The sequence below is a fragment of the Sus scrofa genome, chromosome 8 (assembly GCF_054392235.1).
Source record: "Sus scrofa isolate SSC_HxYL_T2T_F1_AM1 chromosome 8, Sscrofa_HxYL_maternal_Yorkshire_Landrace_v2.0, whole genome shotgun sequence".
Classification (NCBI taxonomy): Eukaryota; Metazoa; Chordata; class Mammalia; order Artiodactyla; family Suidae; genus Sus; species Sus scrofa.
In genome coordinates, this window is record NC_139390.1 from 86,765,430 (window position 1) to 86,790,545 (window position 25,116).

A 25,116-nucleotide genomic window follows, 5' to 3' on the forward strand; every position below is an offset into this window, starting at 1 on the left:
AGGATACCTAGTGGCGTAGACACTGCCCTGCACCCTAAGCGGCCGCCGCTTCTGCGGCTTTAAGGGAGCTGCCGAGTCCAGGCTGTGTCGCAGCAACTTTGTATCAGTCATGTCGTCCTCCTGGTGACTGACAGCCAGGGTTGTCCAATGAGAAGCCAGCCTGACCCGCGAAGCGTGGAACCTTGCTTCCCTGCGGGCCAATGGGAAGGGCTCAGGGGGGCGGGATAGCAACCTGAACTTTTTATCTGGACATGTGACCTGCTTTTAAAAGGGCCGGCCCTCCAGCTGGCCCACTCCCCCTCCGGGCTTTCGCCCGCCCTCTTGCGCTCTCTCCCTACTTCGCCCGCCCTGGCCCTGGCCCTGCCCCTGCCCCCTCCTCTCCGCCCCTCCGCGCCCGGGGTGTCATTGGACTGGGGAGAAGCAAGCCAACTTCAGGCTGCTCGGAGGAAACCCGTGCAGTCACCTGGGTGCAAGAGCGTTGCTGCCTCCGGCTCTCCTGCTGCAGGGAGAGCGGCACTGGCTGGCCTGGATGTGGTTGGATTTAGTGGGGCTCCGCAGCAGGGGTGTCGTGGCGTTGGCGAGCGCTGCAACAGGTAGACGCCGAGAGACGGACCCCGGCCGAGGCAGGTGTGTAGAGGTGCGCGGCTGGGCACCGCTTGCCCGGCTTGGCGTGCGGCCGCGGCGCGGGAGCGTGCACTTTGCAGGGCGAAGTGGCTGCGTAATCCGGAGGCACAGTCAGTAGGGTGCTGTGTGCTTGTTGTTTTGTTTTGGTTTTCCACTTTTTCCCCCTTTTGGCCGCCAGAGGACTATTTTGGGAAAGTTTGGCCACTTTGGATAAATGCCCTCTTAAAGAGCAGCTTTCCACCGCCTTTGGCAGTGGGAGATCTACCACCCTTCCCTTTATCCAACGATGATTTCGGATCGTTTTCCTTGTACAGTTTTTGAAGGACGTTTGAACAATATTTCTTTTCCTCTATCAATTGCGGAAGCACCCAAATCTCAGCTGGAGGTATAGCGAGAAAAGGGCAGTTGAAGGAGATATAGATCTTGGTAGATCCTGTATGAAAGGGGCTCTGGAAATTCGTGCATTTCCAGTTCCTTAGTATTCACGAAACTCTTGAAAGAGATTATGCTTTCTGTGGCATCAGTTGGAATTTTAAAGGCAGGGGAGAAGGGATGAAGCTTCTTTTGGTGGCATCTGAACCCTGTTACTGAATTTAGGTGCATAGCTTTTCCTAATAGATTTTAAAAGACCAGATTTAAGTCGTTAATGGTTTATGGCACCAGAAGTTTTAACTATTTATTAAAACATAGGCGTTAAGAAAACTTGTTTAATAACCAGTAAGTTGTTGAAACCACTGAATTTCAAAGGCACTACATGCTTTTTAGAATTTGAATTGCGTTTTCTCTAGGTGCTGTTATTGATGATATTTATATAGTAATGATAACAGCGTTCTCCATCTGGGAAGTTCTGGAAAGTTTTAATTTTATATTTGACTTCATGGCAGGCTATCAGGGAAATGCTTGAGGAGAGAAGTTTTTAAACATAATCTAAAGAGGAGCTTTTTCCTTTAAGGGAGAAGTAGTTTGGGGATTTTGGAAAGATCAGGTGGCTCAGTGAATTAGGAGAGTGAATAGAAATCAGGTGTGTTCAGTTCTAACTGGTCTCCGGCTCTCTTAGGTGACCTTGGGCTGATTTCTGTCATTTACCTCATCTGTAAAAAAAGAGGCAGGTAATAATAGTTCCGTAGTGGGGATGACAGAAAAAAGTTAAATACATTGAACTTTTACAACGAGGCAACCAGTGCCAATTATGAAATTTTTAAGGTTCTGTCTTTAAGACGTATTATAGTCAAATAACTATAGAAAATGATGCATTCGAACTGGGACTATATTTTTTCTGGTAGCAAAAGTGAAAGTGCTTTCAGATAAAATATAAATTTGCCAGATTCCTTGTTAATATTCCTGAAAAAAAAAAACAAAACAAAAACTACTTCCTCATGGAAAAGAGCAATTTAACACAGCCTTTAAAATTTTCAAGTCAAGTTTTTCCTTTGCATAACAGTGTTTAAAAGCATATATATGGCTTAAGGTAGAAGTATCAGTGCCTTTCAAAAAAAATTTTTGGGGGGGAGGCCATTTGCATGAAAATTAATGGTTTTTGTCTTTGTCCCAAGAGAGTCTCTGTTATAGTCTCCATTGTAAGGGAGGCAAGTCTGATCTTATATCAGCTAGATTTGTATACCAGTATCTGCTTCATTTTATACTTCAGTAACAAAAACTTTCCCTTTTCCCTCTGGATATTTTTCTATGAGGATCATATTCAACAACTGATATTTTCAGTATTCACTAGTAAGTTCAGGTTGACTTAAATTCTGCTCAAGCCATGGTCCTTATGCCAGCTCCAAAAAGACAACCTGAATTTCCTGGACAACATAGGAAATAAATTCCTAATGTGATCTGAGTGTTTACAGAGAAGATCAATTAAAATAATAATGAGAATTCAGCATAAAATATTTCAGTAATCATATTTAAAAAAAAAAAGAAAGAAACAACCTGATCTTTCAAAAAATTTGCAGGAGAAGCCATACAGGTGGTAGATGCCCTCTATCCTTTCTTGTTTGTGGTCAGCTTTTATTTTTCTATGTTGCGAGGTGCATTAGGTTGGTAGATGAGAATTCCTTAAAGCTCATGTAGGTTTCAGCAAAGCCTTTTGCAAATTCTCTAGTGGTAGCCTTGTCAATAATATGGTGAAATGCAGGCTGGTTTATGTTATGGTCAGAAGGGTTCAAGGCTGGCCAAACAGCACTTGGAAAGTTGTGATCAGCTGCCTGATGTTAGCTGATAAGGTGCTTCCTTGTAGAAGCACTTTAGGATGGTTTGTGCCCACCCTCTCCAAGTATAGATTCTCTTCAAATCTTCATAAAGCCTCACAATACAGAGATAAGGATCCTACTTTGAGGCAGCGTGATGAAAAGTGCCCTTCTGTGTATAAGTAGGTGTTCTGTGAAAAAAAAAAGGTGTAGTGGCCAAGTTATTTAGGGAACTCGGGATTAAAAACGAAACAGGTTTCAGTATGGTAGAACTTCCCAGGAGTTTTAGCATGCACTTTTCCACTTCGAAACTTAAAAAAAAATGTGTGTGGGGGGGGTGAGTGATCATCCTTTTCTAAAGACGATTTGGAGGATGAATTTTTGGAGAGAGGTCTGAATGGGGATGGCCCTTCAGGCTCAAGACAGGTGGTCCTGCCCTGGGGGCATGGAGTGAGGTGGTAGGTAGGTGTGGGAGTGTGTGGGCGGGTGAGCCTGTGGAAGCCTTTAGTGGGGGTGCCGAGCAAGGGAGACTTCCAGGCTTTGGGGTAGAGGGTGGTGCGGTTCACCAAGACAGGGAATGTGAGTTGGGGGAAGGGGGATGCACAGAAGGTATTCAGTTTTGAACAGGAATAGACCTGTTTGTTGTGGTCAATGAATTTGGACCTGAAATGCCTATACCTTAGATATATATCTGTATCTGTTCGAGTTTGGTATGGGGAGGACGATATTCCTACATAGAAGTAGTAGCAACACATACTATTTACTGGTGTTTTTAACCCATGGCTATGACTAAATGGTTTTTCAGTAAGGTGGAAAAGGCCAATATTAGCTGTTTAGGTCCCATGTCAATATATATATATATTTTTAACTTTAAGTTGGCTTTTATCCACACCCAATTTTTCAGCAGCAGTTACTGGATTACCTCCTCAAACTTGATAGTTTGACTTACTTTCCACTGTTTGGGATTGATTTGTGATTAGGCATTTGTAGAATTAGGTTCTTTAAGTAAAAGAACACCGTATAATTGGGAGATTTTAATGTTCACACATTATTGAGTATTGATTATGTTAGAATAGTTAAAATTTATTTATTTGCACTATGCCATCTGCTTGGAATACAGTGGTAAAATTGATCAAGTTTCTGCCTTCTGGGAACTTAAAAGTCAAGTGTAGAATATAGAAAAGTAAGAGGTAATTACGCTACTTGGACAATTGGGACATTAAGTTTTGTTGTAGAGCCCCATAATATCTAGTGCAGATTTATTTAGTAGAGTCATTATATTATTTTCCATGTTAATAATGTAATTTCTAGAGCAGAGAGGCTTCCTAGTCTCTTTTTAATGAGCAGAAGGTAGGGCGGTTGGAGACAGTGAGTGGCAAAGGGAAGAAAAGGATGAGAGGCCTCACGTAGCAGTTGTGTTCAGAACTGCAGAAACTGCATCTTTTAGATCAGGACCTTTATTTGGGTCAGGGAATGTTTACACACCTGAAGGGATTTGAAAATAAAATGCATACCTAGAGATTTTAAAAGCTTTATGCATGAAAATGGACAAATGGAATTTTATTGAGAACAAGCTCATTGTCTTAGAGATGTTTCTTTAGAGTGATGGTTCTCTAACCAGGGTGATTTTGCCCCTCCCCCCCGGGGAGGGACATTTGGCAATGCCTGGAGGCAGTTGGGGCTGTCATGGGGGGCAGGAGGAATACTGCTGGCATGGAGCGGGCAGGGGGCAGGGATGCTGCTGGATGTCTCATAATGCGTAGGGCACATCTCCTCAGCAAAGTATTATCAGGCCTCAAAGTAATGCCAAGGTTGAGGTACCCTGGCGTAGATAGAGACATGGAATCAAAACAAATGCCAGCTCTGCTGTGTAACCCAGGCCTCAGTTTCTGCAGCGGTATCATTTAGATAATACTTTTTGCCAGTCTTGTGGGGTTGTTTATAAGGGTAGATAAGTAATACATGTGAAAGTCTTGTAATACTGCATTGAATGATATAATGTATAAGCCATAGATCCATGGAGCCTATTATAATTATACTATCCATGAAATAAATTGATAGTGACAGCCAGTGGATAGGATTGTACATCTAAAACAGTCCTGTGAGGATGGGAACTGTGTCTGTTTTGTTTATCACAATAGATTCAGTGACTTGTCGTAGGCCCAGGATGTGGCACACACTTGGTAAATATTTGTTGAATGAATGAATGAACAGGTAAATTGTCAGGACTCATCTCAAACTTCCTCCATTAACTGTTGAGAATGAAACTGTCTGCCTGAAGTCTTTTTAGCAGAAGTACCACTAGGTCAGGCTGCCTGTCAAAGTCCTTGCCAAGATTAGAATACAGACTTAAGAGTCCTGACATTCTTGAGTTGTCATACAGCCTCTCTGAATTTGGACCAGCTTAATTAATCAGACTGTGTGACTCTTCACTTTTCAGAATTGACATGAAATTATCTTCATCACTTATCCCTTTTAAGAAAATCTTACTGTTTTAAAAGTAAAGTTATTTTGCCTGTGATGACTTTATATTAGGAAATGGTAACATTAATGGCACGTCCTTGTGGTTTTTTTATAAAGCCACGTATTAGATATGGAAAACAGCTTCCATAGGCCCTGAAGACTCTAAAGGTTTTGGAGTTAGAAGATTTAGTTTTCAACCTGACTTTGTCTCTTATTCTGCCTTTGACCTTGGGCGAGTTGCCCACTTCACTCAGTCCTCTGTTTCCTCCTTGCCTGCCCCATCAGCCCCAGAACGACTTTGCATATTAAATAAGTTAACATTTTTGAATATCCTTTGCAAACGCTAAAGGCTGGATTCTAGCAAATAGGTTACATTTCTTTTTTTTTTTTTTTTTTTTTTTTTTTGTCTTTTGTTGTTGTTGTTGTTGTTGTTGCTGTTTCTTGGGCCACTCCCGCGGCATATGGAGGTTCCCAGGCTAGGGGTTGAATCGGAGCTGTAGCCACCGGCCTACGCCAGAGCCACAGCAACGCGGGATCCGAGCCGCGTCTGCGACCTACACCACAGCTCACGGCAACGCCGGATCATTAACCCACTGAGCAAGGGCAGGGACCGAACCCGCAACCTCATGGTTCCTAGTCGGATTCGTTAACCACTGCGCCACGACGGGAACTCCAGGTTACATTTCTTTAGATGCAAAATAGTTTTATATGGTTGCTTCTTATATTCTGGCTTCTGGACCGGTTATAGTCCGGACTCTTATATCAGCACCTGAAAAGGTAATGCTTTGAATATAACTGGAAGTATTGCTTATAATACGTAGAGTGTATACTTCTAGGCGAAGTCAGTGCCCTTTTGCAGTATGGTTTAGAGTAATCCTGCCATCCAGGACTCTCATTCAGTTTTTTACTCTACATTTATTTCTTAGCGATGGAGACCAAAGGCTACCACAGTCTCCCTGAAGGTCTCGAGATGGAAAGACGGTGGGGTCAAGCTTCTGAGACTGTGGAGCGTTCTTCCCTGGGACCCACGGAGCGGACGGATGAGAGTAACTACATGGAGATCGTCAACGTCAGCTGTGTTTCCGGTGCTATTCCAAACAACAGTACTCAAGGAAGCAGCAAAGAAAAGCACGAACTTCTCCCTTGCCTTCAGCAAGACAACAATCGGCCTGGGATTCTAACCTCTGATATTAAAACGGAGCTGGAGTCGAAGGAACTGTCTGCCACCGTGGCGGAGTCCATGGGCTTGTACATGGATTCCGTGAGAGACGCCGACTACTCTTACGATCAGCAGCACCCGCAGGGAAGCGCCAGTCCAGCCAAGATCTACCAAAATGTGGAGCAGCTGGTAAAATTTTACAAAGAGAATGGCCATCGTCCTTCCACTCTTGGGGGTGTGAGCAGGCCCTTGAGGCCATTTATGCCTGACTCCGGGAGCTTGGTGAACGGTGGGGTCATGCGCGCTGTCGTGAAGAGCCCCATCCTGTGTCACGAAAAGAGCCCGTCCGTGTGCAGCCCCCTGAACATGACATCTGCGGGTTGCAGCCCTGCAGGGATGGGCTCTGTGTCCTCCAGCTCAGCCAGCTTTGGCAGTTTTGGCGTGCATAGCCCCCTCACCCAGGGCACTCCTCTCACATGCTCCCCTAATGTGGAGAATCGGGGCTCCAGGTCACACAGCCCAGCCCATGCCAGCAACGTGGGCTCTCCCCTCTCCAGTCCCCTGAGTAGCATGAAGTCCCCGATTTCCAGCCCCCCCAGCCACTGCAGTGTCAAATCTCCAGTCGCCAGTCCAAATAACATCACTCTGCGATCCTCTGTATCCAGCCCTGCAAATATCAACAACTCAAGGTGCTCCGTTTCCAGCCCTTCCAACACAAATAACAGATCCTCGCTGTCCAGCCCATCTGCTAGCACTGTGGGGTCTATCTGTAGCCCCATAAGCAATGCCTTCAGCTACTCTGCTTCAGGCACTCCCGCTGGATCCAGCAGTGCCAGGGATGTGGTTCCTAGTCCAGACACTCATGAGAAAGGTGCTCAAGAGGCCCCCTTTCCCAAGACTGAGGAAACAGAGAGTGCCATCCCCAATGGTGTGACTGGCCAGCTTAACATCGTCCAGTACATAAAGCCGGAGCCAGATGGAGCTTTCAGCAGCTCATGCCTAGGAGGAAATAGCAAAATAAATGCCGATTCCCCATTCTCAGTACCAATCAAACAAGAATCAACCAAGCATTCGTGCTCGGGAACCTCTTTTAAAGGGAATCCAACTGTCAACCCCTTTCCATTCATGGATGGCTCGTATTTTTCCTTTATGGATGATAAAGACTATTATTCTCTGTCAGGAATTTTAGGACCACCTGTGCCCGGCTTTGATGGGAACTGTGAAGGCAGCGGGTTCCCAATGGGGATTAAACAAGAACCGGATGACGGGAGCTATTATCCAGAGGCCAGCATCCCTTCATCTGCCATTGTCGGTGTGAATTCAGGTGGACAGTCTTTTCACTACAGGATTGGTGCTCAAGGTACAATATCTTTATCACGATCAGCTAGAGACCAGTCTTTCCAACACCTGAGTTCCTTTCCTCCGGTCAACACTTTAGTGGAGTCGTGGAAATCACACGGTGACCTGTCATCGAGAAGAAGTGATGGGTATCCGGTCCTAGAATACATTCCAGAAAACGTATCAAGGTAGGCTGGCCTTTGTCTCTGATTTTGACAGTCGTGGCTTTATAAATGGTGAAGGTGAACGCTATCTTTACAGTGGATAAATACAAGCACATTTCCATTTCCTGTTTTATTTTTACTTTCAGGACAGTCATTTAATGCTCACCTCTTTGCTTGTTGGTATCTTACGACTTTTTTGCAACAGAGAAACAAAACATTCTGAGACTCTCTTGGAAAATACTTGCATTGATTTCGAAGGAGTGTTTATAGGTGTTTCCTCCTCTGCATTGCCTTTTGTAGGTGTTCAGAAAAAGTTTGTGTTCTATGGCCTGTTACTATATTTACTAGCAGACTAGTGCCAGATTTTTTTTTTTCTTTAGCTGTATAGTGGTTCACTAAAAATTGCTTTAGATTGGTTTCTGTGTGGTCATGGTCTTTTTTACTTACCCCCTTAGTTTTCAGAATTAATCACTTCAGTGGTTGTGAAAAAAGGCATTAAACCCCAAATCTGCTACCCACAAGCTCCTCACCCTCTTCAGCTTTTTCTGCATTGGTTAATTGTATGTAAGTTGTGGTTTTCAGTACAAATAAATCATTTCCTTACCTCTTGAGGGCTTTTAAAGACTCAGCGCATCTGAAATTACTAAATGGATCACTTTCTCATTGGAAGTGAAGTATGTCACGGAGTAGTTTTGAACTGGTGTATGTGTAACTCTTAAGATCTGCTGAAAGATGTACTTGGCTTACTGTAAAATATCTCTTGCCTTTCCTTCTTGTAGGTAGCATATTGTATATGTTTAGGAAAAACAAGGAAGAGGTTTTAGGTATGACGATAAAGGGTGGTTCTAAGTTATACAGTGAATGCTTGCATTGGACTTTGCTTTAGTACTGCTTTTATTACATGGTTGTGGTTTATTGAACATATAAAGAGTAGATTTCCTCGATACATTTCCCTCGGGCATCAAGGAATATGTGGCTCTTTTCCTTAAAAACTTATTTTCGGGGAAGAAGGTCCATCTCACTAACAGGCTCTAAGGTTTCTATGTAGTCCTCATTCTGTCTCCTTCAGTTTTTTTTTTTTTTTTTTTTTTTTTCTGGAACCCAAAGCAGAAGCTTCAATGTGTGTGTTCCTTTCTTCATCATCCACGCATACCTTGCTTCTTTTGCTTTTACAGAAGCCCATGTTTCATAAAGGACACTGCTGTGTTCTTACAGTTCTCCACAGCGTGACTCTTCAGTCCTATTCTAAGGCTGCCCCTCTCTCCTACATTCTAAACTCTTTAGCACAAGTGCTGAGATGGCATGGCTTTGGTCAGAACCAAGCTCAGCGTGTGTTCTCCTGCGAGAGCTTTGTTTTACTGTCAGAGAAAGGACATTTTGCACATGAGGTCAATGATTTTGTGAGATGTTTGTGGTGGGTTCGTCCCAGGGAGGATAGCCTGGTCGTTAGGACCATGGCTGCCCTCATTGAAATTCCAGCCCTGCCACTTAACTGCTTTGTGACCCCTCGCTGGCCTTTAGTCTTCTCATCTGTAAAAAGGGAATTTGGTAGTACCCACCTCAAGTGTAGTGGAGACAGTTGAGTGAGTTAATTTGTCAGAAGCACTTTGAATATCATCTGGAATATAGTATGCATCAGAGAGTATTATAAAGAGTTCAGTTATTGCTCTCAACATTTAATTCAATTCAGTGTTTTTATAACTTTCAGTTTCCATTTCTTTTAGTGTTCTCTTTCTGCATTATATGAAATTCCATAAAGTCTTTTAAAAGAAATAGACATAGTTGAAGGAAGTATTTGTTGATAAATTCTTGCAATTAAATTCTACTCTTTTATGGTTAGGTACCCTAACGTGGGCCCCTGTATTTCCGTTTATGCTCTTTTAGTTTTGAAGGCTGTTGCTTTGGGTAAGGATATTTCTGGTAGAAATACTAGAGCGATACTAGCTAAAATCACTAACTCTCTTCTGTTTGTTCTGTGTCCTATTTTTACTGTTTTAATTGTTTTCACACTCAACTCCTGAAGCCCCTCCTGGTGGTCCAGTGACCCTTAGCCTTACATATTCCTATGAATCAGTGACCTTGAGCCTGCTCTGCATTTATGGGAACTAGAGGTGTTGTCTGGTGACTCTTGAGCATCCAAAATTCTTGATAGGCTTCTTAACACAGCCTGAGGGGATTTGTTTTGTTTACATGTATACTGGTATTGTGCCAGTTAATAAGTTTTCCAAAAAACCTTAATTCAAAGCTTTAATATTACTCAAAGTCTCTCGTAGATTACTAATTCTTTGCAGCTTTTCCTGGGGAATGTGATCCAAATCTATTTGTTTTGATCATTCTCAGAATAAATTTAGATTTTTTTCCCCCCTTGGGTTTCAGTCTGAGTATTGTATGTTAATTTAATCACATCCAAGCTGCATTATTGGCCTCTTATTTTGTATCTTTTGGGCCAAAATCCAACCTTTCTGCCTATTTCATCATTTATAAGGGTAATATCCCAATTCCAGGGAATGTTGAATTAACGAATTTAAACTTATAAAGGATGAAGGCAGCGTGTGTAATAGCCTCTGAGTTTCATAATAGTCTATATCTTTAGGTTGAACTCTTGACTATTTTCTAGTAGATGTCAAGGTATAGTTTGGGATTTCCAGTCCTTTTCAGGGAGGTGCAGGAAGTCTAATCACACATCAGTAAAAGAGTCCCTCAGAATGGAAGATTGATAAGGAATAGTTTTCATGTAATAGTGTGTGAAAGTTCACCAATCTGACTTCAGATTCTACTTGGCAGCTATGCTTTAAGAAGCCACTCAGTGCCTGTTTTCAAGGTTGTATTAAAGGGTCGTATTTGCCGTGATCTGAAATGACCCTTCCAGTGCTTCTCCTCCTTCCAGCAGCATAGCTGTGTGAAACCAGATTTTTCTTCATATACTGTTACCAAAACAGATCACCAGACATTGTCCACAGAAGCAGATATGAGCTGTCTTCTAAGAAAGACAGTAGACTTGCAAAAATGTGAAGCAATGCCACTCTTCTCACTAAAGTTTTTTGTTCTGGAAAATATTGTGATTTTTTTCCTCCCATGTACTTATGTTAACGTGTAGTGACTTATTTTAAATGATTTAAAAGAAATACGGTTTTCATTTCTGTTAGGGTAAATATCAGTGGATAGAATGCATATACACAAAAGCTCTTTGTTATCCTCAGCTCAACACATTGGTAAGAGTAGAAAAGCAGCCTGAGACCCTAAAATTGAGGGTTGCTGGTCTGTTCAATCCTGTACACCCTTTGGAAGTTCATCTAGAAAGAGGATATGACTTGTGTTAACTTTTATCAGATGTTATGCTGAGTTAGGGGTGCCCCATGCAGGTAAGAAACATGATTCTCATCCAGGTGAATTTTTCAAGCTGAGAGGCGGAGGGTGTGTCTGTTTGAGCCTGTGGGCTTTCTGCAAGAGTGCTAAGCAGAGTCGCATCTGTTAATCATTTCCAGTGAGTGGACGTTCTGAATGCTCCACTGTAAAGTCAGTTATGACAAAAGCTGGATGTAACGCTCTACCGTGGGTGCCGGACCTGCTTGGGTCCTGCAGATTGGGGTTTACTCCTCAACTGGGGCACAAACAAAGCTGCGACCTGGAGTGAGTTGCGGCTTCTCTCAGCCTCAGTTTCTTCCTTGCAAAGAAAACAAGTTGACCCAGATGCTCTTTGAGGTCTGCCAGCAAGGCTACCGCACGGCTGCGTAGTTTCCTTGGAGTCGTGTATGTTAAGAACAAAAATAGAAGTCTCCCTTAACATATCTGCTTGTCTGGTTTCAAGTATATCTCAATCCCGAGTCTAGCTCCGTGGTTTCCAGGGTAGTCTGGATAGAAAAATGTCTTGACCGTTTATAAGGAAGGGCAAGTAGGGAGTCCCTATCATTTTATTTGGGAAAGCAGCATTTTTGTGTTTGTTTATCCGATCTTTCCTTTCATAAAACTTGACACTTAGGCTATGAGTTTCTTGTTCTTCTGAATTTACCCAACTCCTTTTGGAAACAGGGTTTTTTGTTGACATAACACTGGGTGTTTATGGCAATGGTCACAGTCACTTTGACAGCATCATAACACAGTGCTAACATTGACTTAGACTTTCGAATATAAAGTTCACAGTCTCAAAGGGCATATTCTGGTAGGTTTCAAGACACGTAATCAGGGGTTTATCTTATATAGGCTGCACTTTTACCATGATAGAAGGAAACAATTTAGTGATAGCCTGCAGATTTAAAAAAAAAAAAAAAAAAAAAGGTTCAATTGTCCGTGGAGTTCTTCAAAACTCGTCTTCTGTAATACACTGAAAGCTTCGGAATTCAAGGAGCTGGTAACACATTTTGCCCTGTGTCTTTTCATTTTAAGTTTACTTTCAGAATAAACCGTTGAGATGTAAATATCTCTATTTAAAACAAAGTATGAAATAATGATGAGTTTTGGCAAGGGGAAATTGTGTATTGATGTTTGATAAATAAATCCATTACAGAATTAGTTCATTTGGAAGTGAAAACATGGAACTTTCTTTTTCTTATTTGTTTCCCAATATTTTGATTTTGAAATTGCTTGTGTACCTAGAATTTTCTCCAGGTGAGCATTCTAAGTAATATTTTTAGAAATGATTGAAAAGAAATTTGCTTTTTCTGATGTTTCATTCACTTTCATTCATTTATAGTATGTCTGGTAAGAGTGATAATTTTTGAACGAAAAACGCTTATTGCTTTTAAATAAACAAATCACTAAGTACAGTGTTCCTTTTACACCTTTGGCTTTTCAATCGTAAGTATCCTAGACTTATGTGTCAGTATGTCTACCTTTTACTGTCTAACGTACTAGTATGTTTGAAACTGCTTCCTTCATACTTAAAAAAAGACAGTGGAGATAAAAGCCCTGGTTTCCGTTAAATAACTCAAATTATTCAACTTAAGGCAGTTCTCATACTTATCAGTGACACACTGAAACTAGGGCCTGGAAGTTTCTTACTGACAGATTCGATGCTTTTTGCAATATTGAAATTCTGGGTGTGTCGGACCTTTTCTGTCCTTGTAATGTTTCGAGTAATAGCAGATGTTACATTGATCTCCAGTAATTTAGGAGTCACATTTCACTTCCCCCTGATGTCATTAATTTTTTTTCTCCAGAGTAGTACTCCCCCCTCGCCGACGCTCATCGCCGACGCTCAACTTGTGTTGTAGTTTCATGCTCCTCATCTACTGATAAAGTTTCAGCTCTGCTGCTACATAATTTATCCTTTTCTCTCATTGACTAAATTTGAATTGAGGGAAAAAAATATTGGTTTCTTGGTTACATGGAACATGGCCATTAAATTGTATATTTTTGTGGAATGCTTCCCAAAATTTATTAGTGAAAATCCGGGAAAAATATGTGTGTTAAATGGATCATGTCTTCATCTTTAGTATTTTCTAGTTTTAAACTTGTCAAGTATAGGCTTTGTTTTCAGTTTTAAGAGTTTTTATTTTGTTCTTTATATAGTAAAGTAATGATGAAGTTAAAATGTAATTATGTACAAGCACGTGTTACTTAATTGATGCTCTGGAAACCTCTGGATTTATGATTGTTAGTGGTATGGCCACGGCCAAAATGCCTATGTAGGAACGAGATAAAAATTGCTTGTATTTTACTTAAGAAACTGAACACGCTTGTTGAAGGAAAGAAAAGAGGACAAACAAAAAATAATTTGAATACTGACAAAGTTTATACCCTAGGGAGAGAGAGTGAGATAATAACCAGCTCTCTGAATTCGTAACTGTGGCCATGACTAAATTTCATCAGTGATGACTGTTTCGTTGGCAAAAATCCTCACCTTATATATTAAGAGTTGTTGAAAAACAGATATACAAAAATTGCAGCCTAAAATAGACTGAAATAAGGTTTGTAAGGGTCAAAATCGACTTGGGGTTTCTGACAGAAAAGGATTATCCCGACAGTGTGTCTTTGAAGACAGGGAGATGAGGAGGTGGTGATCAGAGTGGGTAGTTATCCTCAGTTCTGAAAAATTTGCAGGGGGTGGGGTGGGCACTTCCTGGTGCAGGGAGCCCTGTGGGCAGAACTCTGAAATGCAGAAAACCCCCAGTGTGGTCTGGCTGCCTGGCGGGCTGGGATACAGGGAGTTGGGGCAAAGAAGGCCTGGAAGAGCTTAGTAGTTAGAAGTAGAAGCGAGTGGAACTTGAACGTCGCACTGAGCAGTTTGTACTTAATTTGGTAGGTAATGAGGAGTTATTGAAACGTGGGAGCAGGAAAGCGGCCTGAGCTGAAGTGCACTTTAGAAAAACCTTAATTAAGCAGTGGTTGTAGTGGAGGGTGGATTGGAGCAGAAAGAACCTTGTTAAAAAGTTATTACGGGAGTTTCCCCGGTGGTGCAACAGGATCAGCAGTGTCTTGGGAGTGCTGGGATGCAGGTTCGATCCCAGGTGTGGCAGCATGGGTTAAGGATCCGGCGTTGCCACAGCATCGGCTTGGGTTGCAACTATGCTGGGATCTGATCCCTGTAGGGAGTTCACTGGTGGCGCAGTGAGTTAGGGGTTCTGCAGCAACTTGAGTCTGTGCTGTGGCACAGGTTCAACTCCTGACCTGGGAACTTCTGCATGCCACAGAGGCAGCCAAAAAAAAAAAAAAAAAAAAAAAAAAAGTATTTTAACAGTGCAGGAGAAGGGGAACTGGATTATCTGGAGTGAGGATGTTGAGGGTAGTGGAACAAAAGGGGCAGACATGACCTATTACAGAAGACAACTTTGTAGCAATTTGACTTTCATATAAAAATTTCATTTTGAAATAATCAGCAGAGTTAGAAAAAAATTAGGCCATTAAAAAGGACCGTCCACAAAGACATTCTCCCACACAAGCACAATACAGAAAATAACAAAAATCCAGACAATAATATTATGTTACTGACATCTTTATTCCGGTTTTGCCAATTGTCTCAATAATGTCTTTTTTTTTTTTTTTTTTTTTTTTTGTCTTTTGTCTTTTGAGGGCTGCACCCACTGCATATGGTAGTTCCCAGGCTAGGGGTCTAATTGGAGCTATAGCTGCTGGCCTATGCCAGAGCCACAGCAATGCGGAATCCGAGCCGTGTCTGCAACCTACACCACAGCTCACGGCAATGCCGGATCCTTAACCCACTGAGCAAGGCCAGGGATCGAACCTGCAACCTCATGGTTCCTAGTCGGATTCATTTCCGCTGCGCCACAATGGGAACTCCCCCCCAGTAATGTCTTTTACAGTGAAAGGACCTAATTCAGAATTGTGTTTTGTGCTTGGAGCTGTCATGACTCCTTTGTCTCCTTCAGCCCGGGACATTTCCTTAGTCGTTTTCAGATTTCATGACTTTATAATACTTTGGAGGATGAAAGGCTGGCCTTTAGTGGGAAGTGCCTGGATGTGGCGGGGGTGGGGGGTTTCCTCATGCTTCCATTCGGTTACCACCCCTTTGGCAGGAACATCACAGAAAGGATGCTGCCTTGTTCTCATCACCTCCTACCACGTGCTATTGTGCCTTTACTGTCCATCTGTAGCTCTTGCCCCAGGTGTTGAGGGCCAGGCTTCTCCACCGTAAAAGTTACTCTTTCCCCTTTGCAGTTAGCAGCTATTGTGGGGGGCGGTGCTTTGAAGTCGTATAAACATCCCAGTCTTCATCATGCTTTGTTTGTTCACTGAATTATTTATATCTTTCTGGCATCATTGTTTCTTCTTTTCTGCAGTAAGTATAGCCTGTTACCTCCCTGAATTTTTTTTAATTTCAGAAGAACTTTTGAAAGTCTTTTTATTATGAAAAATGTGAGGCATATAACAAAATTGAAAGACTTTCACACCAAACACCTCTCCTAATGTTGTAGTATTTTCCTTGATCCCATCTGTATTTTTCCTTCATTATTCCATGCATTTTATTTTGATATCTTCTTTTTTGTCAGATGTCTTCCAAACTTTGGCCATTTTTATGTTCCCCTCGTTTCCTGATTTTGCCAGTGGGAACCCATTCAAGCTGGTTTCTGTGCCCTTTGGCTTTGCTCCCATCGTTTCTCTGAGTGCTTCCTTGCTTCTTTCAGCCTATCTTGGCCTTTTCCTGCCCCAGGCCTTGAGTTGGCTCTTCCTCCCAGGGGTGCCCCCCATCCCCACAGACACCCTCCTATCTGTGATTGGAGTCCAATTCCACATTCTGGGCCACAGGGCCACCCTCCCCCACACCCGAAGCCCTCCTTCTGCACTCAGGCACTGATGCCCCCTGATGGGCTGTCCCCACCCTACTTGGATTCTGACCCGCTGCACTAGATCAAGTGAGCAGGTGGATCACCCCCATCTCTGGGCTGGAATGCAGGGACCCTGGCTCTCCACCTGGGGCCACCCTTGGGCTGGCTACCCCAGCCAGGGCCCCCACAGCCATCCACACCCACTGCGGAGTTCGCTTTGCTGTGTCCAGCCTAATGGCTTTGGGACTAATTCATGAAGGTGGGAGCAGGAGAGGAGTTGATGTTGCAGTGGAAGTGGAGCATAAAGTATGTGGAAAATCAGTGGAAACTCTCGCCTCAACTTTTCATGGAGAATGGAGAGCAGTAAAGAGAAAAGGAGAGGTCGACCAGAAGAGATCATTTATCTTGGTTACGTGAGTTTTCCATTCCAGGCCACCTCTGATGGGACGAGTTCTCGGGGCAGGTAGAAATATTGGCCTGGGGGGTGTGGGAGGCCTCCCCGGTGGTGCTGGGGGTAGTGTGGCTGCTTTCCAAGGAGAGGACGGTTACATGTCTCAAGTCTAGTTTAGAGGGCATTTGCTAGGATGTAGGAGGAACAGAACCCCATTTAGGAGATGAACAGCACATGCTAATAAAGGAGGCAGGGTGTTGTTTTGGCAAATCAAGATCGTGCCGAGTCATGGATGCCAAAGGGAGGAGTCCTGTGGCCTTAGACTTTCCAGAAGAGCCCTGAGCCCAGAGGCTACAGCTTAGGCCCAGAGAGATGGTGCGCATCTTCCAGTCTCATTCAGAACAGTTGGTAACAGAGCTGGGGGTACAGCCTGCCCTTTCGTCTGGTTCCTTATCCTTTCCTTCCAGTAGGAGACGGTGGCTTCAAACCCAATGAGAGGCTTGGGAAGACCAGGAAGTAGGCTGGAGAGTTGGGACTGGGGATTTTCTGTTTGGTTTGGTTTGATTTTTTACCTATTTTATTGTAGAAATTTTATTGGCGTATGGCTGACTTACAGTGTGGTGTTAATTTCAGGTTGTACAGCACAGTGAATCAGTTATACACACACACACATTCTTTTTCAGATTCTTTGCCCATATAGGCTATCGCTGAGTATTGAGTAGATTTCCCTGTGACATACAGGAGGTCCTTGTTACTATAGATTTTGTAGATAGTTGCGTGAATGTGCCAGTCCCGACCTCCCAATTTCTCCCTCCCTCCTGCTATTTCTCCTGTGGTGACCATAAGTTTGGTTTCTTTGAGTCTATTTCTGTTTTGTAAATAAATTCATTTGTATCATTTTTTAAAATTAGATTCCACATATTAGTGATCTCATATGACATTTGTCTTTCTCTGACTTAGTACAATAATCTGTAGGTCCATCCATGTTGCTACAAATGGTATTATTTTGTTCTTTTTTATGGCAGAGTAATTTTCTGTTGTATATGTGTACATACCTTTATCCATTCCTCTGTTGAGGGACATTTAGGTTGATTTCATGTCTTGGCTGTTGTAAATAGTGCTACAGTGAATGTTGGGGTGCAGTGAATGTTTTAAATTGTATTTAATTAATTAATTTTTTGGGTCTTTTGTCCTTTTAGGGCCACACCTGCGGCATAGGGAGGTTTCTAGGCTACCGGTCTAATCAGAGCTGTTGCTGCTGGCCTACGCACAGCCACACTAATGCCAGATCCAAGCCACATCTGCGACCTACACCACAGCTCACGGCAACGCCGGATCCTTAACCCACTGAACAAGGCCAGGAATCGAACCCACATCCTCACAGTTCCTAGTTGGATTCATTTCTGCTGCACCAAGACAGGAACTCTGGGGTGCATGTATTTTTTTGAACTATGGTTTTCTCTGGATATTTGATTTTTTGAGAAGAGTAGAGAGAGGGGAACAGGCATTGGGCTGTGATTAGCTGAGGGGTGAGTTAGGAATGAAGAGGATGGCACTTGCCTCTTGGAGATGTCCATCCAGTGGGAGAGGCGAAGGGGTCGGGGAAAGAGATGTTGGCACCAAGAAATAACAGGATTGGAGTGAAGGTTTTGTTGGACAGGTAAGGTCTACAGAGGACAGTGGACCTCTGCTGAGATAGAGGTTGAAAGATCAGAGGGAGGGGGCTACTTGATGGGGGTCGTGTCCCAGAAAGGTGGGGGGAGAAGAGAGCCTGCAGTTAGTTAGCCTTTGAGTCAGTATTTAACTACCAACTTGAACCCTTGTGTGTAGGTAGTTGCTGGTGGCTGGTGTCACCATTTTGCACACAGGGAAACTGAGACTCAGCAGGAACACAGGACTTGCCCAAGGCCACAGAGCTAAGGTAGAAGAAGAAACAGACTCTTGAGCTAGAGACGAGGAGCGTGGAATGGCCTGGATGACAGGCAGACGGGTCTTTTACAAACCTAAATCAGATTGGGTGGCTGATATAAAGCCCGCTGACTGCATCTCCCTGCGAGCAGCTTAAAGTAAAATCACTTAGGATCTGTAAAGCACCAAGTCCCCAGGCCCCTGACTACCTGCTTTCATATCTGTTTCCTCCGTGCTCATTCCCACACCTTTCTGTGGCTCAGACCAGCCAGGCCCCCTTCCTGCTTGGGGCCTCCAAGCCTGCTGGTCCCTCTGCCAAGAAGACTCTGCTTCCAGATCTTGGTTTCCTGCCCCTTCTTGTCACCCTCTCAAAGAGGCCTTCCCTGACCATTCTATTTAAAGTGGTGACACCCCCGCCTCCTAACATATTGCCTTCTTTCATGGTCTTCAGAGCACACACCTCTATCAGGAATTATCTTTGTTCGCTTCCCTAATCAGAGTGTAAACTCCCTGAGAGCAGGGGCCTGAGTTGCCCTGTTTTACCAGTACATTCGCCATGCCTCACACAGGGCCATCAGCTGCTGCTGTTCAGTAAATCCTGATGGACCAAATGCCTTGGTGAGCAGAGGGGCTTGAGGGACAGGTGTTTGGGGGGTGATGAGATAAGTGTTGGTGATTGTGTAAGACTAATAAAATGATTATTAAAGTAACTGAGAGTTCTGCCTTCTTTAGCAGAAATTGTGGTGACCTCTATCAGCATGGTTTTGTTTGTTTGTTTGTTTGTCTTTTTGCCTTTTCTAGGGCTGCTCCTGTGGCATGTGGAGGTTCCCAGGCTAGGGGTCGAATCAGAGCTATAGCCACCGGTCTACACCAGAGCCACAGCAACATGGGATCTGAGCTGTGTCTGCTACGTACACCACAGCTCACAGCAACGCCGGATCCTTAGCCCACTGAGCAAGGACAGGGATGGAACCCGAAACCTCATGGTTCCTAGTCGGATTCATTAACCATTGAGCCACAATGGGAACTCCCTCTATCAGCATATTTTTAAGGATTTTCACAAAACAATCAACAGGTGCTGTTGCTATCTTTTCTAATCTCAGCATAACAGAGTAATTGGTAAGAGGGTAGATAGTCTAGGCTATACAGTGGCCTTCTTAGTCTTCATTGTGAGGTCATTTGTTTAGTTTTAATTTATAAACAAAAAACTATTCTCTTTCCAGTGTACAGTTCGGTGAGTTTTGCCAAGTGCAGAATCATGTAACCACCGCCCACTCAAGATACAGGACAGTTCTCCCACCCACTGAAATTCCCTTGTGTGGCCGCTTCATGGTTCAGCCCCTCTCCTTACCATCAAACCATGGTGACCATTTATATTCCCCCATCCCTATAGTTTTATATTTTCTCGATTATCATATAAATGGAGTCATACTTTATACAGCCTTTTGATTCCTGGCTCATTCCATTAGCATGATGCATTTGAGATTCATCAGGGTTGTTGCTGCATGCACTAGTAGTTAGTTTCTGTTTAGCACTGAGTAGTATTTCATCCATGGCTATGCAGTAGTTTCTTCATTCATTCACCTGTTGGTGGACCTTTGGGTTAGTTTCCAGTTTGGCCTATTTCAAATGAAGCTACTGTAAATATTCACATGCAAATCTATGTATGGACGTTTGCTGCATCTTTTTTTCATTAAAGACCTACAAGTAGAGTGGCTCGATGGTATGATAGATGTAGGTTTAATTTTAAAGGATCAAACTATTTCCCACCAAAGTGGTTGTACCATTTTATAGTCCCACCAATAATGTGTGAGTTCTGGTCCCATTACCTCCTTGCCAACCCTTGACAGAGTCAGTCTTTTTAATTTTAGACATTATGACATGACAGATAACTCATTGTCACTTACATTGCCATTTCTCTAATGCCTGCACAATATTGAACATCTCTTCAGGTGCTCCCTTGCCATCTGTAGGCCCCCTTTCAGGGCTGTTAACTCTCCTGCCCATTTTTACTGGGTTGTTTTCTTGATTCTTTTGAGTTCTGTTATCAGTGCATTGTTTGATAGAAGATCTGGAACTAAGAGAGAACTAGCTTTTTGAAATTCTGTGTTGGCAGAAGGAAAAAGAATGGGCAACTCTCCAATTATTTAGTACCTACTCTGTTCTTAATATGAGGGAACAACCAAATGAATATGAAACAAAACCACACGTCTCCCTTGCACTCCCATCTAGCTGGGGTTGGGATGTGTGTGTGTGGGGGCGGGGGGGGAGTGTGACTCACCTTCTGTTGGTTGTTCCCTGATTGTGTGTTTGGTTGTGTGATGCAGATAAGAAATGTTACCAAAGATAACCAAAGATAGAAGAGTTTTATGTGGATTAGAATAGTCAAGGAGAGCCTCCTGCAGGAGATGAGATGTCAGCTGACATTTGAAGATTGGAGGTCTTTGGTCACATGCAGAGAGAAGGCAAAGCACAGGGCACATGAGTGGGTGCAGGGCAAACTAGGCCTGCTTGGTGGGGTGTAATGGTACTTGGGGAAAGCCAGACTCTGGAAATATGTGAATGCAAAAAAGGAGGGTTGAACATTTTTAATATAGTACTTGTAAAATAAACTTCTTTTCTCTTAAGCCTGGAAAGGACATGAAACAGTAGAAAGGTCAGTCTGGTAAGGGAGATAGGAAATAGTGGCAGAAACCAATTTGCAAAGGCAGTTGGGAGGCTGTTGTATTTGCACTTCTGGCTGAGTGCTTAGAATGGTGGACAGGGGATAAGTATTAGAGACAGTTTATGGGAAGAAGTCATCAAAGGCCAGATAATCTGACCCCAAGCCTGTTTCTTTGCCCTGTACCACCCAGCCATGTGTGAGAACAGCCCCACAGAAAGTAGGTGGCCAGCGAGCCCAGGGAGGGAAAGTGCAGCGTAACAAGGAGAAAGTTTCAGCATGATTAGGACTCTTACAAGAGAAAAGGAGCGAAATGGTTTTGTGATTTGGATGAAGGTAGAACCTGATCATTTTGATACCTAAATAGAAAAGTTTTTACTAGACTACAAAAAAATACCCCTCCCCCCCACCGGGAAATGGAAACAGGAAGAGCCAGCTCCTGGTTGGACAAAGTTGGAAAGCAAACTGGTGAAGGATTATGAAAATGAATTAGAAATAGTGACAGAGGGAATTCTGCTCGGCGCACCGGGATATAGAGGAACAGAAGAATCCCAGCTCTTTGGAAGTCCATTTCTTGTGTCCTTAAGTCACTGGTGTTTGAACATACAGAGCTTTTTCCAAAAGTGGAAATGTGCTTATTTTCCTTCCTCACATGGTAGAGTTTGTATTTACTTAAAAAATACTTTTCTGATAAAGTTTGAGAAGAGATTCTGAGTGCATAGCTGGGGAGTGTTAGGGATGTGGTGGGGGGGCAGCTATTCTTTTATTTACTCAAGTTCGAAGGCTTGTTCTATTTTTGAAATGGCAATTGTCTTCAGAGAGGCTTTTTGTTCTTGGAAATGCGAAGGTATGACTGAGAGTTTATAGAGTTTATGGTCGTGCCATGCAAAGTATTTTTTCCTCCATTTCTCTGTCATTTGCAGACCCAGTTGAGGTAGCGTGTACGTGTGAAGTATTCCTTTGAGACTCCTGGAAGCATTTGGAGTTTCTGTATATGGCAGAAATATGATAATTTTGTTGACATATACCCTGTATTTTGGACTTGGTTGCTATGATTCAGGTGAAAACAGCACTTTTTCCCCCCTCTTAAGTACTGTGTTTTAGGGAACTGAAGAAATTGACAGATGCCTGGAGGAGAGAGAAAGAGGAGTTCTAAACCCAGCAGGATTTCATGGTGAAAATCTAAAGCCCATATCTCTTACAGTTGCCTGACTTCTGAGACATCGACTCCTTGGGGTGTCCATGAGCAGGGACCCCCACACACCACACCTTTTTGAGCTACTGTTCATTGAAAAAGCCAAAGATTTTTGTAAGTGGGTATAATTGCAGGAACGGTGCATTTTTTGAAGGATGGATTGGTTGCCAGTACCGAGGATGCAAGAAGTAAAGAATAGAAATCTTAAGAGTTGGACATGGTGTAGCCTCTATGATTTCATAACACTGATGAAATATGCTTTTTTAAGAAATGTAATTCTTGCCAATTCTGCTCCAGCAGAAATAATCAAAGTTAGTATTATGACGGTTTTAGGGAAAGTAGACATAAAACAAATGTTAAGAAATCGGTGTTTTATTTTATGGGGAAAATGCCTCAATTTCCATGACTGTGTCAGGGTCCCTGTGTAGTTGGAGTCCTCCAGACATGTAACTCATGCAGAGCACGTTAACCCTGAGTTAGTTAAGGCTTTTCAATGAAGAACAGTCAGTTTACATGTCATACTATTCTTAGTGTTGATATTTCAGTTGTTTGGCTTTAAAAGGGGGTGCTCTTCCCTCCTCCTTAGTCTAAGAGAAACTATACCAGACTGAAAATGTGGAGATTTTTATAAGAGGCATGCACAGCTGCCTATAAGTAACTCCGTGAAGTACCAATACTAAACACCATGGCATCTGTAACAGCAATGCCCATTAAAAGCACTTACTTGGAAGTCTATACATAATAAATGCTGGAGCGGGTGTGGAGAAAAAGGAGCCCTCTTGCACTGTTGGCGGGAATATAAATTGGTACAGCTACTGCGCAGTTTAGTATGGAGGTTCCTTCAAAAACTAAATATACAACTACCATAGGATCCAACAATCTCACTCCTGGGCATATATCAATAGAAGACTCTAATTCAAAGTGATACATGCGCCCCTGTGTTCATAGCAGCACTGTTTACAATAGCCAAGACATGGAAGCAGCCTAAATGTCCATCGACAGATGAATGGATAAAGAAGACGTGTGTATATGTGTGTATATATACCATATATATTATTTATATTTTATATATATATATATATGCATAAAATGGGATATTCCTCAGCCATAAAAAGAATGAAATAATGCCATTTGCAGCAACATAGATGGACCTAGAGATTGTCATATTAAATGAAGCAAGACAGAGAAAGACAAATTTATGTATCACTTACATGTGGAATCTAAAAAAAAAAAATGATAAAAATGAACTTATTTACAAAACAGAATTAGACTCACAGACATAGAAAACAAATTTAGGATTACCAAAGATGATGGGAACGACGGGGTGATGAATTAGGAGTTTGGGATTAACAGATACACACTCCTATATATATATAATAGGTAAACAACAAAGACCTACACGATAGCACAGGAAACTATATTTAATATCTTGTAATAACCTAAAATGGAAAATAATCTGAAAGAGAATATGTATCTCTAGATTTTTAAAAGCACTGCCTTGGCACTAGTTCTAGAGGTGGGGGTGGGGGTGATGTGCAACAGTGTGAGTGTACATTTCACACGTAAAAATGGCTGTAATAGTAAATTTAATGTACATGTTTTATCACAATAAAAATAGTACCTGATCCCAACAAAAATGGGGTTGCCCTGCACTAATGAAATTGGGCACACCATATAGGTTCTGAGGTGCAGTGAAGGGCCTGTGTGAGCCTGTCTAGGCAGAGAGGTGGCAGGGAGTGTGTTACAGTAAGCTTTGATGTTTTTGCACCAACACGTACAGTGTTATATACGTGCCGTGTTCAGGACTGATTTCCACCCTCCAAGCGTTTATTTAGCACTTGATTCTGTCAGGGCAGATTCCTGGGTGTGTGGTTGGAGCAAGAATGGGAACCTCCCCAGCCTTTGGGACACCCAGTCTAGATACAGCTGTAATCTCATCGCAAATACATGGTGGTATTTTCCTGGAGGTGCCAAGTAGTGTTTTGAGAACCTGGGGAGGGAATACTTAGACAATAAATATTAATTTCATGAATAAAAATACATGATGGCCCTAAGAAAATTTCATGTGATTACTCAGAACCCTTGTTGTGTAAATGGCGGAGGACCTTAAACAAAACGGAATCTTTTGGCTCACAGAATGAGAGAAGTTCAGGGGATAAACCTCAGGCTTGGCTAGATCCCAGGTTTCCGATGGTGATGTCATAAATTTCTTTGTCTCTCCATCTCTTGGAGCTTTTCTCTTTTCATTCAACTTTGTTTTGCGGAGCTATGGCCAGCCTCACTCCAGGCTTATATTTTCATTTGTTATTGATCCTGGAGAAACAGCCTCTTTCTTGATAGGTTCTGATGGGCCTGGCTTGGGTCTCACATCCAGCCTTGAGTAGAGATGGTGTGTGTGTACATGTATGCAGGTGGTGGTGGTGGGGGGTGTCAGTTCTTGGCATCACCCAACCCTGTGGACTGAGAACACAGCAGGATGGGTCTGCAGAATGTTCTGGACAAATAAAAGCTGTACTCTATATCAGTAGTTTCAAAAACTGATCATATAATCAGTTATCAATTATCTTTTATTTAAATAGGTTAACCCCAATGCTTGATTCTCTAAGCATTATCATTAATAAAGCTAGTATTGAAGTGAACCTGTGTAGTAATATTGAGAACTAGTATATAAAAACAATGATTGGAAAGGACCAGTGCAGTATTTTTTTCAGAGGGAGAGGAGATCTGATAGTCTCTTTTGTGGAGTACATTTACAGATGTTTTAATGATGAGAAAATTTAGCAGTAACCAGAATGTGTTCC

At 42.7% G+C, this 25,116-nt stretch overlaps 1 protein-coding gene across 9 annotated transcripts in view; it reads left to right on the forward strand.

Moving 5' to 3' along the window:
- Positions 1–25,116, forward strand: part of NR3C2 (nuclear receptor subfamily 3 group C member 2) — a 365,987-nt gene that overhangs the window by 2,569 nt on the left and 338,302 nt on the right. For 7 of the 9 annotated variants that reach the window (XM_084970788.1, XM_084970786.1, XM_013978840.3 and 4 more), the window contains exon 2: positions 6,203–7,961. In XM_084970788.1, the coding sequence (XP_084826914.1) occupies positions 6,205–7,961 (1,757 nt within the window). In that variant the 5' untranslated portion in view covers positions 6,203–6,204. 9 annotated transcript variants of the gene reach the window in all.